This window comes from Bos grunniens, chromosome 1 (assembly GCF_055505025.1).
Source record: "Bos grunniens cultivar Pamir isolate PY7600 chromosome 1, Bosgru_T2T1.0, whole genome shotgun sequence".
Classification (NCBI taxonomy): domain Eukaryota; kingdom Metazoa; phylum Chordata; class Mammalia; order Artiodactyla; family Bovidae; genus Bos; species Bos grunniens.
In genome coordinates this window covers 155,427,507-155,447,593 of record NC_141165.1, presented here as the reverse complement: position 1 = coordinate 155,447,593, position 20,087 = coordinate 155,427,507, and the positions used below count along the sequence as shown (strand labels likewise).

General features: G+C 41.9%; 1 protein-coding gene and 1 long non-coding RNA gene across 2 annotated transcripts; one reads left to right on the top strand and one right to left on the bottom strand.

Annotated features, from left to right (window-relative positions):
• Nucleotides 1–528: 528 nt before the first annotated feature.
• Nucleotides 529–11,912, bottom strand: LOC147380369 (uncharacterized). The gene is made up of 2 exons (XR_015168753.1): nt 11,267–11,912; nt 529–1,052 (listed from the first exon to the last, which is right to left on the bottom strand). It is a non-coding gene; the product is annotated as an uncharacterized LOC147380369 (long non-coding RNA).
• Nucleotides 11,857–15,257, top strand: DNAJC28 (DnaJ heat shock protein family (Hsp40) member C28). The gene is made up of 2 exons (XM_086413846.1): nt 11,857–11,936; nt 12,859–15,257. The coding sequence occupies exon 2, from the start codon at nt 12,909–12,911 to the stop codon at nt 14,049–14,051; it is 1,143 nt and encodes a 380-aa protein (XP_086269972.1). The 5' UTR covers nt 11,857–11,936; nt 12,859–12,908; the 3' UTR covers nt 14,052–15,257.
• The last annotated feature ends 4,830 nt before the right edge of the window (nt 15,258–20,087 follow it).

Sequence of the window (20,087 nt, the reverse complement as noted above, 5' to 3'; positions counted from 1 at the left end):
ACAGTCTTCTAGCCATTCTTTCTCAAGCCATGTAAACCTTATATTAACCACAAGGCTGTAACCAGAGATAATCTAAATGTCCATTACATAACAAAATCAAGTAAATGTAGACTATCCCTGCAATGAAATATTACTCTGCCATAAAAAGGAAATAAGTACTGGTTGCAACATGGATCAACCTTGAAACATTATACTAAGTGAAAGAAGCCAGTCACATGACTGCACATTTAAGATTCCATTTATGTGGAATGTCTGGAACAAGCAAATCGTTAGAGACCGAGGAGATTAACAGTCTCCCAGGGCTATGGGAATAGAGGTTTTTGGAGGCGATGACCTCTGCAGTGTCTCTTGGGGTAATAAGAACATAGTAAAATCGATTGTGTGAACATAATTGCACCACCCCATGACCACACCAAAACCGCTGAACCGTACTCAAAAATGGTGAATTGTGTGCCATATGAATTACAGTCGATAAAACTATTCCCCCAAAAGATACAACTATTACCATAAAAAGATGAATTTGTATAATTTTTAAAATAGATCAGGATTACTTTTAATCTTATAAAATGCATCAAACTTACATATAAAATACTTTCACATAGAGCAAGAAGTCAACACAGACAATTTCCCACGCTTTGTGACAGCATGCCATCTGCTTTATAATGCCAAAAATTCTGCCTCTTTGCACCTGTGCCAAATCAAATCTCAGAGTTTGGGTGAAATAGAAAAGGAGAACCTTAAAAAAATAAATAAAAGGAGAACCTTACAGCTTTGCCAGGTAAAGATGGGCACAGAAGGCTCCTGGCTTGAAAAAGTAGGTGTCCTAACCCGGGAGGATTTGTTGAGTTTTATAAAAGCACTTCAAGGGTGGGGTTGCTGACAAGCTTGGGGGTACGTGTGGGGTCACAGGTGGTGGGTCTCCTGACCTTGATGAGTTCCCTGGTCCCTTTAATCTTGCCTCAGCTGGTTTCTTGGCTGCTCCTCACTTTGATTAGCAATGTTCAAATCCACTCTTTGGAACTCAGGGAAGGTCATGGAGGCTGGAGTCTTGCCTACAAAAAATGGGAGACAAAAGGTTTCCATGCCCAGGAGCCCACAGGATCCCCCTGGTTTCAAAACCATACTAATCCACCTGAACAGCAATCCTAGTCCAAAAACTGCCTGTTAACCTGGTAGGTCCCTGGCTAAGCTGCTTAAAAGTGCTAACTCCTGAGCCCCACTTCCACTGTGAGCATGGCAACACAGCACTGCATGGATACTACTACAAATGTGCTCAGTCACTCAGTCATGTCTGACTCTTTGCGAGCCCATGGACTGTATCCTGCCAGGCTCCTCTGTCCATGGAATTTCTCAGGCAAGAATACCGGAATCGGTTGCCATTTCCTACTCCAGGGGATCTTCCCAACCCAGGGATCAAACCAGCATCTTTTGCACCTCCTGCATTGGCAAGGTGGATTCTTTACCACTAGCACCACCTGGGAAGCCTAATATTACAAATAGATTTATTTTTTTAAAGGTTCATGAATTGAAATATCTGTTGACACTGAAGTCAAACTGCATTTTAAATCCTTCTGCACCACAAACCTCCAAAAATTAATATGAAGAAAGTTTTCTGGAGCAATATCATTCAATTCCTTGACTGCTTCCGTTATAAACAAAACCGAAACAAGTTCTATCATTAAACATTTTTAATTAAATATTCAGCTGAGGGACTTCCCTGGCAGTCCAGTGGTTAAGACTCAGTGCTCCCAGTGTAAGTGGCACAGGTTTGATCCCTGACAGGGGAACTAAAATCTGTATGGAGAAAAAGATCACCTGACAAATATACTAGATTGTGTTGAAAGCCAAGTATTGGAAACCCTCCAATTTTGTAAAGAATTTATTTCCTATTCTCCACCTCCACAGCAAATCAGCCTTTTCAAACATACCTTCATTTGGTGCCCTAAGGGTGTTCACAGCACCCTGTAAGACTTAAGGTATGTGTCAAGTGTGCCCTTTGTTTAACATCACTATAATCCAAGTCTATCCCCGAACCACTGATGGTGAAGAAGCTCAAGTTGAATGCTTCTATGATGACCTATAAGACCTTCTAGAACTAACACCAAAAAAAAGATGTCTTTTTCATCCTAGGGGATTGGAACACAAAAGTAGGAATTCAAGAGATACCTGGTGTAACAGGCAAGTTTGGCCTTGGAGTACAGAATGAAGCAGGGCAAAGGGTAACACTTTTCCCAAGAGAATGCACTGCAAACACCCTCTTTCAATGACACAAGAGAAGACTACACATGGACATCACCAGTCAGTCAATACCGAAATTAGATGGATGATATTCTTTGCAGCTGAAGAGGGAGCAGCTCTATACAGTCAGCAAAAACAAGGCCAGGAGTTGACTGTGGCTCAGATCATCAGCTCCTTAATGCAAAATTCAAACTTGAAGAAAGTAGTGGCCATTCAGGTATGACCTACATCAAATCCCTTATCATTATACAGTGGAGGTGATGAACAGATTCAAGGTATTAGATGTGGTAGAGAGACTGCCTGAAGAACTAAGGACAGAGGTCCATAACACTGTACAGAAGGCAGTGACCAAAACCATCCCAAAGAAAAAGAAATGCAAGAAAGAAACATGGTTCTCTGAGGAGGCCTTACAAACAGCTGAGAAAAGAGGAGAAGCAAAAGGCAAAGGAGAAATGGAAAGACATTTCCAACTGAATACAGGGTTCCAGATAATAGCAAAGAGAGACAAGCATCTTTTTTAATGTTTTAGTGGTTATTTGTACATCTTTGGTGAAATGGGCTTCCATGGTGGCTCAGATGGTAAAGAATCTCCCTGCAAGACAGGAGACTTGGGTTCAAGCCCTGGATAGGGAAAATCCCCTGGAGAAGGGAATGGCTACCCACTCCAGTATTCTTACCTGGAGAATTCCACAGACAGAGCCTGGAGGGCTACAGTCCATGGGGTCACAAAGAGTTGGACGTGACTGAGTGACTAACACTTTCACTTGGTTGAAATGTGGTATTCAAATCTTTGCTCATTTTAAAACTGAGTTAAATTTCTTTTTATTAATGAATTTTAAGAGTTCTTTATATATTCTGGATATCAGACTCTTATCAGATACGTGATCTGAAAATTGTTTCTCACGTTATGTGGCGTACATTTCCAGTTTCTTAATGGTGTTTTTTGAAGCACAGATATTCTTAATTTTGATGAAGCCCAATTTTCTATTTTTTATTACTTGTGCTTTTGGTATCATATCTAAGAAACCATTGCCAAATGCAAGGTTACAAAGCTTTACATCTGTTTCGTTCTAAGAGTTTTATATTTTTGTGTGCTAAGTTGCTTCAGTCATGTCCGACTCTGCGACCCTATGGACTGCAGCCCTCCAGGCTCCTCTGTCCATGAGATTCTCCAGGCAAGGATTTTGGAGTGGGTTGCCATGTCCTCCTCCAGGGGATCTTCCTGACCTGGGGATCAAACTCGAGTCTCTTACTTCTCCTGCATTGGCGGGCAGGTTCGTTACCACTAGCGCCACCTGGGAAGCCCTTTGATCTATCTTGAGTTCATTTTTTAATATAATGTGAAGCAAGAGTTCAACTTCATTCATTTGCAAGTGGATATACAGTTGTCCCAGCACCACATACTAAAAAGCCTATTTTTCCCATTTGTCTTGGCACACTTGTTAAAAATCAACTGACCAAAAATGTAATAGTTTATTTCTCGACTTTCAATTACATTTCATTGCTATCCTACATTCATTGTCTATCCTATGCCAGTACCACAAAGTCTTGATTACAGTAGGTTTGGAGTGAGTTTTGAAATAAGGAAGTGTGACTCCTCACTTTTGTTCTTCTTTTTCAAGACTGTTTTTTCTATTCTGTGTTCCATTTAATATATATATATATTTTTTATATATATATATATATATATATATATGGCTGCATCAGGTCTTGGTTGTGGCACGTGCAATCCCTGACCAGGGATCAAACCCAGGCCTCCTGCACTGGGAGTGTGGAGTCTAAGCTACTGGACCACCTGGGAAGTCACTATTCTGTGTACCTGGACTTGCCATGTAAATCCAGGATCACCTTGTCAACTTTTTTCAAAAAGCCTGACTGAGATTTTGAAAGGAATTTACCTTGTGGATTAACTTGAAGAGTACTGCCTCTGAATAATATTGTCTTCCAATCAATGAATACAGGATGTCTTTCCTTTTACTTAAGTCTTCTTTCATTTCTTCCAGCAATATTTTATAATTTTTAGTGTCTCCTACCTCCTTGGTAACATGTATTCCTTATTGGGTTTTTTTATTTTAATGCTATTCTATTAAATTTTTTAAAAGCTGATTGATTGCTTTTTTGTCACCCTGCTAACTATATACATCATGTGAAAGGCCAGGCTAGATGAAGCTCAAGCTGGAATCAAGATTGCCAGAATTTTCAATAACCTCAGTTATGTAGATGACACCACCCTAATGGCAGAAAGTGAAGAGGAACTAAAGAGCCTCTTGATGAAAGTGAAAGAGGAGGATGAAAAAGCTGGCCTAAAACTAAACATTCAAAAAACTAAGATCATGGCATCCGGTCCCATCACTTCATGGCAAATAGATGGGGAAACAGTGGAATCAGTGACAGACTTTATTTTCTTGGGCTCCAAAATCACTGCACATAGTGACTGCAGCCATGAAATTAAGACACTTGCTCCTTGGAAGAAAAGCTATGACCAACCTAGACAGCATATTAAAAAGCAGAGACACTACTTTGCCAACAAAGGTCTGTCTAGTCAAGGCTATTATTTTTCCAGTAGTCATGTTGTGAGAGTTGGACTATAAAGAAAGCTGAGTGCCGAAGAATTGATGCTTTTCAACTGTGGCGTTGGAGAAGACTCTTTGAGAGTCCCTTGGACTGCAAGGAGATCCAACCACTCAATTCTGAAAGAAATCAGTCCTGAATATTCATTGGAAGGACTGGTGCTGAAGCTGAAACTCCAATTCTTTGTGAAGAACTGACTGAGTGGAAAACACCCTGATGCTGGGAGAGACTGCAGGCAGGAGAAGGGGATAACAGAGGATGAGATGGTTGGATGGCATCACCGACTCCATGGACATGAGGTTTGAGCGAGTTCCAGGACTTGGTGATGGACAGGGAGGCCTGGTGTGCTGCAGTCCATGGGGTCGCAGAGAGTTGGACACACCTGAGCGACTGAGCTGAACTGAACTGACTGCCCTGGGTCTTTGTTGCTATAAGCAGGCTTTCTCTTCTTGTGGTGATTGAGGGCTCCCCTCTCGCTTCTCATTGCTGTGGCTTCCCTTGTTGCAGAATATGGATTCTAGACGTGGGCTTGAGCAGTTTCAGAACACAGGCTCAGTAATTGTAGCACACAGACTTAACTGGTCCACAGCATGTGGGATCTTCCTGGACCACGGATAGAACCTGTCTCCTGCATGGGCGGGCAGATTCTTTACCATTGACCTAACAGGGAAGCCCCACATAGGACTTCAATTGCTGCTGAACAAACTCAATGCATAGGAGAAAAAGAAGATAATGGATCTTAACTCCAGATAAAAAGTCTTTTTTTTTTCTGGTCCCCTGCAGTGGAAGTGCAGAGTCCTAACCACTGAACCACCAGGGAATTCCCTTATTAAAATTCTTTACCTATAAATGAAATCCTAAGTTTCCCAAGGATTGATGAAGGCTGTCTATCCTGCAGTTGGGATCTCAAAAAAATAAAAGGAAAAGATAACACTAACTATGTGAGGTGATGATATGTTAATTTGTTAATCAGTGTGATTGTGATGATTATTTCACACTTGTACAAATACCAAATTACCAAGTTGCACACTGTAAAAGTATACAATTTTTGTCAATTACAGCTCAATAAAACTGGAAACAAATTTTGAAGGGTGAGAAAAAACAAGAATGGGGACTTTCACAGTGGTCCAGGGGCTAAGACTGTGTTCTCAGTGCAGGGGTCCCAGGTTCAATCCTCAGTCAGGGAACCAGATCCCACCTGCTGTAACTAAAAGATCCCTCATGCAGCAACTAAGACCCAGCGCAGCCAAAGACAGAGATAATTTTTTTTCTTTAAAAAAAGAAAGCAAACATAGAGTAGTTGTGCTGTAAAGCAGTGATTTTGATAAACATGTTGGGTAAATGTTATATGGGCTGAAAACAATTCAAATCTTGATTCTCAGGCTACTGATGTGCAGTTGTTTTCCCCACTATTAGCCTGCAATTGGAGGTATATACATTATTCATTGTTTCAAGGAACAGAAAGCATTCACTTCAGCTCAGTCGCTCAGTCGTGTCCGACTCTTTGTGACCCCATGGACTGCAGCACACCAGGCCTCCCTGTCCATCACCAACTCCTGGAGCTTGCTCAAACTCATGTCCATCAAGTCGGTGATGCTATCCAACCATCTCATCCTCTGTTGTCCCTTTCTCTTCCCACCTTCAGTCATTCCCAGCATCAGGGTCTTTTCAAATGAGACAGTTCTTCATATCAGGTGGCCAAAGTATTGGAGTTTCAGCTTCAGCACCAATCCTTCCAATGAACATTCCGGATTGATTTCCTCTAGGATGGATTGGTTGGATCTCCTTGCAGTCCAAGGGACTCTCAAGAGTCTCCTCCAACACCACAGTTCAAAAGAATCAATTCTTCAGCACTCAGCTTTCTTTATAGTCCAACTCTCATATCCATACATGACTACCGGAAAAACCATAGCTTTGACTAGATGGACCTTTGTTGGCAAAGTCATAGCTCTGCTTTTTAATATACTGTCTAGGTTGGTCATAAATTTTCTTCCAAGGAGCAAGCATCTTCAAATGTAGGCTCAAATGACGATAAATCCTTATGTTGAATCAAGGCCAAAAATAGAAAACTGGCATCCTGGGTTGGGGAGGGTAGTTTTTCATTAGCAAACTTCCACAAATCCTGCGTGTGGCCCTTACTGACCACCTTAGGATGTTAGATAACTGGTTAACCCACTAGGGAAGATGAAGAACGGAAAAATATTCAAATGAGTGTGAATCTCTTTTCCAGGTTACCTCTTCCCAACCCTTGAAGATTTTCAATCTTATTATGCTAATTAATTAAGTTCATTTACCTCTCCTTTCTTTTAAAGCTGACACTGTCTACAACAAACACTTCCTTGATCAGAGTAAAAAAGGAAAAGATATAACCAAACTAACAATACTGTTCCTCAATTCTATTTCAATAGAATAAACCAAAAACAATGAATTGAGATGGCACCCAGAGGAAAGCAAATTCATGGTGTTTCTGGAAATTGTAGTTTCAGAAGATACAATTTGCAAACATCATTGAGCAAAATGTGACTTAGAATTCAGATGGGACCATCCATCTATCTTCAGGGGGGTGTGATTTTGGTTTCTATGGTACCACAACTTACTGGAAATAAATCAGCTTCTTTGCAGTTATCACAGAACCAGCAAATGAAACGAAGGAAGGAAGGAAGAGGGGCTTCTCTGGTGGTCTAGCAGTTAAGAACCCACGTGCCAATGCAAGGAACACAGGCTCGATCCCTGGTCCAGGAAGATCCCCATGCCAAGGGGCAACTAAGCCAGTGCACCACAAATACTGCGCTCACAAGCCCAAACTACTGAAGCTTGAGTGCTCTGACTCTGCTCTGAGATGCAGCGGAATGCACAGATGAGTCTGTCCACCACAACGATGAGTGGCCCTGCTCCCCTGCAACTAGACAACTAAATAAAGCCCATGCACAGCAAAAAGACCCAGCATGGCCCAAAATAAACAAATGAATCTTTCTTTTAAAAAGAAACAGATGGAATTAAAACACAGCCCTCACATGCTTTAGTCAAAGCCTGAAACTATATCCAAGAACAAAAAAAAAATGTTACTTTTGCAGTGCCAAGCTTCTTGCAGTAGCTCAGTAAGTATTTAATGTAACTATAAAGTAGAAAAAAAATTTTAATAACTTTTTTAAAGTATCACATCTATTTTCCACCCACTCAGAAACACAGTTAATGACTAAGTTTAACGCTAATGGAATTTGTGCCAACTCTTTACCTTCCCTGGTTTAGGGGGAAATTTGTTTCAAAATGCTCAACTCTATTGTAAGAGTACAGAATTACGAAAAAGATGTTTCAAACTAGGACATGTTACACACATGAAACCCAACAGACTTTAAAACCAGCCCTTTTGTACAAGATTATACTGCATTCCAGCTGAGAAACTTGAAGTGATTAATTAAGACTTTGTGGAAAAGAACAGACTGAGGTTCAAACATGTTGATTTGAATTATGACATAACCTTTAAGTGGTTAACAATTTAAACTGAAAATGAACAGGTTTAAAAGTCTATGGAGTTTAAATAAGCAAGGTAGCAGATCACATAAAAATTGGTAGTTAACCAGGTGTCCGTGGTGGCCCAGTGGTTAGGATTTGGCGCTTTCACTGCCACGGGCCAGGATCAGTCCCTGGTCTCGAGAGCTGCTCACAAGCGGCAGGATCGGAAAAAAAAAAAAAAAGCTAGTCAACCTATGTTTGGTTCTGACTTCTTTAAATTTGATTCTCTGACCACATCTTATAATCACTAGGACTGCTGACTGCAGAGTATGCAGCCACCTTTTAAACGGAAAAGAACTAAAGTTTTCTTTTCTAATATTTATTTATTTGGCTGCACTGGGTCTTACTTGAGGCATGCAAGCCCTTGGTTGCAGCATGTGAGGTCTAGCTCCCTGATCATGGATCAAACCCAGGCTCTCTGCATTGGGAGTGTGGAGTTTTAGCCACTGGACCACCAGGAATGTTCCTGTATTTTTCTCTTTAGATGGGAACTATATTTTTGATGGTGAACTCTTTCTGCCCATAACTAAACTGAGCAATACTGCTTTGGTTTATCACTCATTTGACCTGCTGATTTAAGTCTATGGGTTGCTCTCACAGACATCATCAGGACAACTGTTGAAACTGGAATACAAAACTGTACATTAAATAATATTTTGTCTATGTTAAATCTGTTGAATTTGTTAACAGAGCTATGATAATGTAAGAGAATGCCCTTGCTCTGATGAAACAAATACTGAAGTGCTTTGGAGTAAAGGAACATAATACAATTATTTTTATTGTAATATGTAATATTACATATCATAATATTTTATGTTTTAATATTCAATAAATTTTAAATACTAAAATTAATATTAAATTATCAACACTAATATTATTAAATAAAATGTTTAATATTTAATTATTAATATTTAAACATTGAATTTTAATATTTGAATTAAATATGGATATTTATTAAAGTTAATATGTAATATTGTAATGCTGATAAGTCTCTTCAGTCGTGTCCGACTCTGTGCAACCCCCATGGACTGCAGCCTACCAGGCTTCTCCATCCATGGGATTCTCCAGGCAAGAACACTGGAGTGGGTTGCTATTTCCTTCTCCAATGCATGAAAGTGGAAAGTGAAAGTGAAGTTGCTCAGTGGAGTCTGACTCCTAGTGACCCCATGGACTGCAGCCTACCAGGCTCCTCCATCCATGGGATTTTCCGGGGCAACAGTACTGGAGTGGGGTGCCATTGCCTTCTCCCAATATTGTAATAATTTATTGTAATATGTAATTATTTTATTGTAATGTTTTTATTGTAATTGCATTTAAAATAATGCAATTATTTTTTAAATGACTCAGAATATATATATATACACACACACACACACACACATATAGAGAGAGAGAGGATGATAAAGCACCTCGTGGTAGCTGAACCAATGCCAGGAACTGCCTACCTTCCGGTTTCATATACATAAGAAAAATAATCTCCTAGGTCAGTTAAGTAATTTATACTTTGCGGTTGAAAGTGTGCTTTACTGATTACTCGGCTGACTTCAGTTCTCTTTCTACATGTAAAGAATTATATCACAAAACTGACATTCTGAAAAGAGCAATGGACTTAAGAGTCCCAGTAACTTACAAAGTCTAGTCATTTATCCAAATCACTTAACTACTTGGACTAGTTACTTATGCAAACATAAAAATCACATTTGTGACTAGTGCATTGTATTGAATACAAAGTGCTACATAAGTATGGGTAGTTTCTAAAACTGTGTGCTTTCCCCACTTTTATAGCTGTGTTTAAAATATTGGCTAGAATTCAAACTTGTAGAAACTCTTTCACACTGGAGTTCTTTTATGTTCATTGTTTGCTTATAAGGAAATCCCTCTGAATCAAAATTTAAACCATTTTCTACATACCTAGTAAAAGGTAGCAAATTACAGTCAAAGCTGTTTTTCCAGTAGCCACGTACCAACGTGAGAGTTGGACCATAAAGAAGGCTGAACACCGAAGAACTGACGCTTTATCGGTGCTTTAGAACTGTGGTGCCAGAGTCCCTTGGACTGCAAGGAGATCAAACCAGTCAATCCTAAAGGAAATCAACCTTCACTGGAAGAACTGATGCTGAAGCTGAAGCTCTGACACTTTGGCCCCCGGACGCGAAGAGCCAACTCACAGGCAAAGACCCTAACGCTGGGAGAGACTGAAGGCAGAAGGGGGCGACAGAGGATGAGATGGTTGGATGGCATCACCGACTCAATGGGCTTAAGTCTGAGCAAACTCCGGGAGATGGTAGGACAGGGAAGCCTGGCGTATTGCAGTCCATGGAGTCACAAAGAGTTGGACACGACTGAGCAACGACTGAACAACAATTACTCAGAAGCCTTTCTAGGTTAGTACCTATTTCTGGCTTGTTTCAGGAGACATCGACATAACAACAAAAAAATTTAACGTGCCAGGCAGACACGATGCAAAGAGGTTTACATACATTGTGTAATTTTCACAAAAAGGTACTGCGTTTGATGCAATTATTATTTCATCATAAGTAAAATGGGGAAAACAATAGCGCTTACCTCAGAGGGCTGTTGTAAGGATTTTAAGACTGTACATAGCGCATTTAGTACAGTGCCTGACAAAAGGAAGGGCTTAACACACGTTTACCATGTGCTGGTACAATCATTTGCCAGATAAAAACAGAAACGCAAGTGTAAGCAAAAGGATTTTTAACTCAGGTCTGACTCCCCAAGGTTCTGCCTCTTTAAAAAAAAAAAGAAAAAATTATCTCCCTGTACAGGAGGGAGAAATATTAAATCCCCAGGACAGTGGCTGAACCTAAAGCCAGGAAACACACCTAATTTAATTTTGTCCTCGACTGTTCTCACCCACTACCGACGCCTGGCTAAAAGAGCTGCTCGCTAGGTTCTTGAACTAACAAAAGACCAGCTTTCTAACCTGGGTTAACTAGATCTTTCTGAGGTAGAATTTCCTGAGAAATTTCGGAGAGGGTGTCCCCGGCTGCACACCCGAAGAGGCTGTCCAGGTCCTGTTCGAGGAAACGGACTCGTCTCCTCCTTCTCAAAACAATTTTCCGAGGGGCGTCGCCCTCCAAACCACTCGGACTTCAAAGGTCCCCACCTACACCGGCCACAGGCTACGAGAAGCCCCACACATCTACGGAGGCGCCACAGCGTCCTTTTCGCCGCCTCACCTCTCCCCGCCTCCCTCCTCCCGGAAGCAGTCCTGCGCGCGCCGCACTTCCGGGAGAACTACATCTCCCAGAATCCCGCTCAATCGACCCATCTTCCGCTCCAGGTGGGGGCGGAGGTGGAGCTGGTGCCCGGGACGGGGTGGGGCCTCCCGAAAGGGCTCTAGTCCTCTTGAGAAGACTAGGGCCTAAAGGAAATTCTGGGGTTCTCTGGTAAGGTAGGACATCTGTCCCTATTAGGTATAATACTGCCCGCCGCACCCCGAGGGTTCCCTCTGTGTAAAACGCAGATGGTCTAGCCCAGCGGCGGAGCTTGCCGCGGGCCTCCAACGGAGACGCCTGTGGAGCGAAGGGCAGATGGCGCACGCACGCGCAAAGGCTCAGCTTGGTAGTGGGAGCCGCTGAGCCGCGTCTGAGGTGAGTAGGGGGCGGGGCGGGGCGTGTCCAGCGTCGGGACTGACCGCTCCCGCGGGACGGCCACCATGGGCACCATCACCGAAGTCCCAGTTAAACCTGAAAGTCCTTGATCCCAACTGTCCAGAAATTGGAGTCCCCGGGAACTCAGTTTTAGCATGTATACATCAAAGTCCTGTTTTCAGTGAAACCACTTCGAGCATTTCATTGCCATTACTTTCGTACAAGACTGCCTTCCTCTTCTGTATCGTGCGTTTTAAAAATAATAGTTAACGTGTTGAGGGGGCTCACCCTTTCATCTTGGTTTTTCGACTTGGAGCGAATAGCTCCTTCCTAACAAGCTGCAGAGCTTAAAATCTTTTTTGCATATTTGATTCTATTGAATTTAGTGTCAGACTAGATACATACTTTGGCGTGTGCTCTATTATTTCACATGTCTCCTCGTGAGAAGACTCCTTGGGACGGTAAAGACAATGATACATTCTACTAAAGATGTAATGGTGCTGATGAAATTCATGATCTGCTGGGGATACAGACAATTAAACAAGAGGCTTATTGTGCCCTAACCCTAACCATTTTGCTTCCACCTTGTTATTGGATTTGGTTATGTTGCTTAACCTTCTGGGTCTGCATTTTCTCATAAAACGAAAAGACTGGATTAGATGATCTCTGAGAACTTGCCATCTCTAACATCCTGGGGTTAGTTAGTGAGGAGTAGAATCTAGATCGTATCGCAATATGTTAATATAAGACATCATCAACTTCCATTTTTCTGCTAACATAAATGAATCGTAGCTCTGAGAATTTTAGCAGCAGCATTAGAAAGAACTGCCCTTATTGTATGCGTAATCTCATCCATATTGCTGAAAATAATGAGTTTAGCTGATAATACAACTTTTTTCACCCTATATTTGTTGTTTTATAGATCATTGCTAAGGAAGAACTCTGGGTACCATAAGGAACACAACGTATGTGATGATGGCTCAGATCTTAAGACCTCATCTGAGAAGTGCTTCAGTGATTCCTAATCGAATGAAAATGGGTCCATATCTTGTTGTCCTAAGAACTAGAATGATGTCAACTCATAAATCCAAAAGGAATATAAGAGAATATTATGGGCTGCTGAATCTGGATGAAGGCTGTTCTGCAGATGATGTCAGGGAATCTTTTCGTAAGCTTGCCAAGCAATACCATCCAGATGGTGGCTCTAGTACTGCTGATTCTGCAACGTTTATAAGGATTGAAGAAGCTTACAGAAAGGTACTTTCCCACGTGATAGAACAGACAAATGCCAGACAGAGTAAAGTTGAAGACACAGAAGAAGAAGAAGAAAAATTCAAATATAAAACACCCCAACACCGGCATTACTTAAGTTTTGAGGGTATTGGTTTTGGGACTCCGAGTCAACGAGAGAAGCAGTACAGGCAGTTTAGAGCAGACCGTGCAACTGAACAAGTGATGGAATACCAAAAGCAGAAACTGCAAAGCCAGTATTTCACTGACAGTGTCACTGTTAAAGATGTAAGACACAGTAAGGAACGAAAGATAACTCAGGCAATAGAGCGTTTGGTGGAGGATCTCATTCAGGAATCAATGGCAAAAGGAGACTTTGACAATCTCAGTGGGAAAGGAAAACCTCTGAAAAAATTTTCTGGCTGTTCATATATTGATCCTATGACTCACAACCTGAACAGAATATTGATAGATAATGGATACCAACCAGAATGGATCCTAATGCAAAAGGAAATAAAGGATACCATTGATCAACTCAGAGAGGCAGTTTTAGCGTCAAGGAAAAAACTTGGGAATCCAATGACATCAGCCGAACAGAAACAGTGGAACCAAGTTTGTGAGCAGTTTCAAGAAGACATCAAAAAGCTAAATAAGCGAATTAATGATTTTAATTTAATTGTTCCCCTCCTGACTAGGCAGAAGGTCCATTTTGATGCACAGAAAGAAATTGCCAGAACCCAGGAAATATACACAACCCTTATAAAAACAAAAGAAATTACAAATAAAAACCCAAATAACACTGATCCGGGAGAAGGAGAGAAAACACCTGGAGTTAAGACAGTTTTCTTTAACTGGATGAATTTGTGGAAATTTATTAAAATATGACCATCTCAATGTTCACAGTACTGCCCCAAATAATTTTCAGTAATATTAACACCACACATAGAGGCTGAGGTTTCTTTCTATAACACAAGAGTCTGAGAACTGTGCACCTCTGTACTTTTCACAAAACGACCCACATCTCCAGTGATGTGTAAGTGAGTGAGAGAACTGTAAGAAACAAACTGAGTCCGAGAAATATTCAACCAGCTTTGTTCTGAAGACATAGCAAGACAAGAGGAAACAATTTAATATTAACACTTGAGTTTATTAAAGCACAAAACTAGTCTAAGACTTTTGGAACATTCTCTATATGGTTGGAAATATTATGACAGGAAATTAGTGTAATGGACTTACAGCACTCTTCTCTTCTTTTTTTTTTATAAAGGCCTTCTCTGTGGGTACTGAATAAAGAAACCACCAAACATCTAGGTTGTACTTCGCGCTAACTTCATGAGCCATTGGCAGCAAAGATCCATCAGCCAAGCTAACTGATTTAGCTATTCTAGAAATAGACTCCAATGTCCACTTTAAAGAGTTTATTTTCTGACCTCTCAGAGGTGGGTTCAATGGAAACAAAGTTTCACTTATGGCTTCATTTCTAATCAGAGTCAAAATGTTTTACAGAAGCCTATCTGAAGCCTCTCTTGTATTACACTTCTCAGAGGCTTTTTCAATGAGAGTAATATATCAGTTTACAGTCTTAGGGATCCAATTTCCTGTGTTAGGAACCCTTTAATAAGCAACTACAAGATGTCAGAATTTTGTGCTCACTTGCACCTTTGGCAAATGAGAAGAGATTGACATCCATGAGACTGTGTCCCATCCACTCTCAGACTGATCTGACTTTTTAAGATCTGTGTAATTGCCTTATTCACAGAATTGGGCAACTAGACTTGTCAAAACAAGCTGGTCTGTTTCCTTATTTAATTCAGAGTGCTGTACTATGGAAGTGTCTCAGAAGCATGTCACTTGCCCCTCTGATTTTGGAAGAACAAGTGATTTTGTAAAGTGTGTGATAGATAAGTAAAATTACATCTTCAGAAGGAAATTTCAGACCTTGTGCTTAGATGATGGGGCATTAATGGGTATAATATGTGATTATTTTGTTGAATGAGTTATCACTAGCTTCTGCAATGATCTATTACTCTATATACAATTGTGACCGGTGTGAAATAAGAGCTTTATAATAAAAGCTATTGCTCTAAAACATTTTATAAGGTGATGCTTCTGTGAATCTTGTTAAATATTAGATACATGGCACCTAATTACAATACATGATACCTAATTATGGGGCTTCCCTGATAGCTCAGTTGGTAAAGAATCCGCCTGCAATGCAGGAGACCTTGGTTTGATTCCTGGGTCAGGAAGATCCCCTGGAGAAGGGACAGGCTACCCACTCCAGTATTCTGTATAGACCATAGGGTCACAAAGAGATGGACACAAGTGAGTGACTTTCACTTACCTAATCACATTACAAGAACATACATAAAGGAAACCGTTTTTATTTTTGGTTTGCTGGGTCTTCATTGCTGCTCGCAGGCTTTCTCTACTTGCGGTGAGCAGGGGCTATTCACTGTGGGGCTCAGGCTTCTCATCGTGGTGACTTCTCGTTGCAGAGCGCGGGCTCTAGGATGCGTGGACTGCAGTAGTTGTGGTGTGTGGGCTCAGTGGTTGCAGCTCATGGGGTCTAGAGCGTATGCTCAGTAGTTGTGGTGCATGGGCTTCGTTGCTCCATGGCATGTGGAATCTTCCTGGACCAGACATCGAACCTATGTCCCCTGCATTGGCAGGTGGATTCTTACCCACTGAACCACCAGGGAAGTCCAAGGAAATCTTTTTTCATATTAGCTAATGAGAAGGTAAGGTTCTCAGAAAACTCTAGTAATTCCTAATTTCAGCACAGCACTTTATGTTTGTAAATGTCTATATTAATACATTTAATCAGTAAACTTAATGATTATTCAATGGTGCAGTGTTGTCTAAACAACTAACAGTAATAATAAACATGTTTTTGTCTGACCATCTGGATGTTTTTTTATCTTCTTGCTTGATGATGTCAAAACTGACAGACTTGGACTCTTCTTGCTAAGAAAGCAAGTTCACTATGTACAAACAGGGTCACTTAATGAAGTAACTTCCAGGCCAGAAAAAAAATGTGGGCCAGTTCATTGGCATTTGTGGAATCAGAATCTGAACTTAGGCTCTGTTTTGATGGAGCATTGACCTTTTTCTGTTGGTTTTTCATCATGTAACTGTCAGCTTTTCAGATGTAGTAATAATTTATTGAGATCTCTTAACTCATTAATAGGCACATATCAGACTCTTGTCTGATTCCCAGCCTTTTCATGGCTCCTTTCTTCAAACTGTACGACGAAGACCCTGGCCCAGCCCCGCGAGTAGATCACAAGTGCCTTTTGTCTCCATGTCCTTGTTCTGTGTGCCCGAGTTTGGCCTCAGTCAGTAGTCTGGTCCCTCAGGACTATAGTTTTAAGTTCCTTGACAGAATGATTGCATTTTTTTTTTTTCACTTTGAGTAACTCTGGCCCTTTAATTTGTTAATTTAGTGATAGGCCAGTTACATTTGGTTCTTTGAATAATTGAGGTTAATCAGATTTCTCAGTGTAATGTAAACTGGGCAACAAGTCCACAAAATCTAACACTCCCATGTAGGGTAATAAAGTCTTTGTTGGGTTTGTTTGTTTATTTAATTGAAGTATAGTTGATTTACCAGGTTGTGTCAATTTCTGCTGCACAGCAAAGTGATTCAGTTAAACATATATACGTGCTTTTTAATATTCTTTTCCATTGTGATTTATCCCAGGATGTTGAATGTAGTTCTCTGTGCTATACAGTAGGACCTTGTTGTCCATACCACTGCACTGTCGTTCATTCTCTTCACGGTGCTCCCAGGCTGTAGCCCTACTCTTGGCAGTACCCCTCCCAGAGATGGGAGTCCCCTCTGGCCTTGTCTGTATGACTGGGGCCATACTTCCCTGTTATACTAACTGCCTGGATACCCATCCCTGGGCCTCAGCCACCTTCCAGGACATTTCCAGTACCCCTCAGGCACAACTCCTGCTTATTTGCCTGTTCCCAGAAGTACTGCCTTTCCTGTTTTCAACAAAGTTTTATTAATTCAACTACAGTTACTGAAGTCATACAAGGCAATCCACCATCCCACCATCTGGATTCTCAGAAATCCCAGTGACTGGGGCGAGGTGCTACAAAAGGACCCCTTACCCCCAAAGGTGGATCCCACTGGGCTAACATTAAAGTGCGAGCAGGGCTTCATTCCTCCCGCGGTTCTAGGGAAGAATCCGACTCCTTGCCTTTTCCAGCTTCTAGAGGCTGCCTGTATCCCTGGCTTATAGCCCTTTCTTCTTCAAAGCCAGCAAGGGCAGGTGGAGTCCTTCTCATGTCTCATCACTCTGACTCTTCCTCTTCTGCTTTTTGGGACCTTTGTGGTGACCCTGGGCTTCCTAAGTGGCTCCAGCGGTAAAGAACCTGCCTGCCAATACAGGAGGATGTAAGAGACATGGGTTCAATCCCTGGGTGGGGAAGATCCCCTGGAGGAGGGCATGGCAACCCCCTCCAATATTGTTGCCTGGAGAATCTCATGGACAGAGGAGCCTGGCGGGCTACAGTCCGTGGGGTTGCACAGAGTCGGACATGACTGAAGGCACTTGGCACACACTCACGTGGTAACCCTGGGTCCACCCAGTTCACTCAGCATAATCTCCCCCATTTTAAAGTCAGTTTAATATATACACACTAGTGAAAGTGAAGAATCCAACTGTGTGGATCACAGTAAACTGTGGAAAATTCTGAAAGAGATGGGAATACCAGACCACTTGACCTGCCTCTTGAGAAACCTATATGCAGGTCAGGAAGCAACAGTTAGAACTGGACTTGGAACAACAGACTGGTTTCAAATAGGAAAAGGAGTTCGTCAAGGCTGTATATTGTCACCCTGCTTATTTAACTTCTATGCAGAGTACATCATGAGAAACGCTGGGCTGGAAGAAGCACAAGCTGGAATCAAGATTGCCGGGAGAAATATCAATAACCTCACATATGCAGATGACACCACCCTTAATGGCAGAAAGTGAAGAGGAACTAAAAAGCTTCTTGATGAAAGTGAAAGAGGAGAGTGAAAAAGTTGGCTTAAAGCTCAACATTCAGAAAACAAAGATTATGGCACCCAGTCCCACCACTTCATAGGAAATAGATGGGGAAACAGTGTCAGACTTTATATTTTTGGGCTCCAAAATCACTGCAGATAGTGATTGCAGCCATGAAATTAAAAGACACTTACTCCTTGGAAGGAAAGTTATGACCAACCTAGATAGCATATTCAAAAGCAGAGACATTACTTTGCCAACAAAGGTCGATCTAGTCAAGGCTATGGTTTTTCCAGTGGTCATGTATGGATATGAGAGTTGGACTGTGAAGAAAGCTGAGCACTGAAGAATGGATGCTTTTGAACTGTGGTGTTGGAGAAGACCCTTGAGAGTCCCTTGGACTGCAAGGAGATCCAACCAGTCCATTCTGAAGGAAATCAGCCCTGGGATTTCTTTGGAAGGAATGATGCTAAAGCTGAAACTCCAGTACTTTGCCCACCTAATGCAAAGAGTTGACTCACTGGAAAAGACCCTGATGCTGGGAGGGATTGGGGGCAGGAGGAGAAGGGGATGACAGAGGATGAGATGGCTGGATGGCATCACCGACTCAATGGACGTGAGACTGAGTGAACTCCAGGAGTTGGTGATGGACAGGGAGGCCTGGCATGCTGCAATTCATGGGGTCGCAAAGAGTCGGACATGACTGAGCGTCTAAACTGAACTGAACTCAGTGAAAGTGAAAGTGTCAGTCACTCAATCGTGTCCAACTCTTTGCAATCCCATGGACGATCACCCACCAGTCTTCTCTGTCCATGGAATTCTCCAGGCAAGAATACTGCAGTGAGTAGCCATTCCCTTCTCCAGGGGGTCTTCCCAACCTAGGTATCGAACCCTGGCCTCCCCCATAGCAGGCAGATTCTTTCCTGTCTGAGCCACCAGAGAAGCCCATACACACTACTGCATATAAAATAACCAACGAGGACCTTCTGTGTAGCACAGAGAATTCTACTCAATGTTAGGTAATAACCTATATGGGAAAGAATCTGAAAATAATGGATATTCATATCTGTATAACTGAATCATCGTAAAACAGCACTGTGAAACAACTATACTCCAATATAAAAATTAAAATTGAAAGAAAGTCAGTCAATAGCAACCTTATTCCACTTGCAAATTTAGTTTTCCGTTGCTGTGTAACATAAAATATTCAGAGATTCTGGGGATTAGGACATATGGGGGGGGTGTTACCCTGCCACCACAATTGTTGAGTCGCTAAGTTGTGTCTGACTCTCTGTGGCACCATGGACTGCAGCACACCAGGCTTCCCTGTCCTTCACTATCTCCCAGAGTTTGCTCAAACTCATGTCTATTGAGTCAGTGATGCTATCTTACCACAATATCCTTTCAAAAATTTATTTTGAAATTTTTGTCTGTGCTGGGTCTTTGTTGTGCCGTGCAGGCCTAGTTGCTACGTGGCATGTGACACCTTAGCTCCCCAACCTGTGTCCTCTGCATTGGAAGGCGAATTCTTAATCACTGGCCCAGCAGGTAAGTCCACTTTGAAAAAAAATCTGTACCTGGTTGACCCTTAAACGACACAGGTTTGAACTGTGCAGGTTGACGTATCTTTTCTAAATTTGTTTATCTACTTTGGTTGCGCTGGGTCTCTGCTGCCGTGTGCGGACTCCGTCTAGCTGTGGCCAGGCAGGGGCGGTTCTCTGGTTGCAGTGTGCGGGCTTCTCACTGCAGTGGCTTCTCTCGTGGAGCGCAGGCTTGAGTTTCACGGGCTTCAGTAGTTGCAGCACGGGGGTTCAGTAGTTGTGGCTCACAGGCTTAGTTGCCCTATGGCATGTGGGACCTTCCTGGATCAGGGTTTGAAACCGTGTCTCCTGCATTGCCAGGTGGATTCTTTACCACT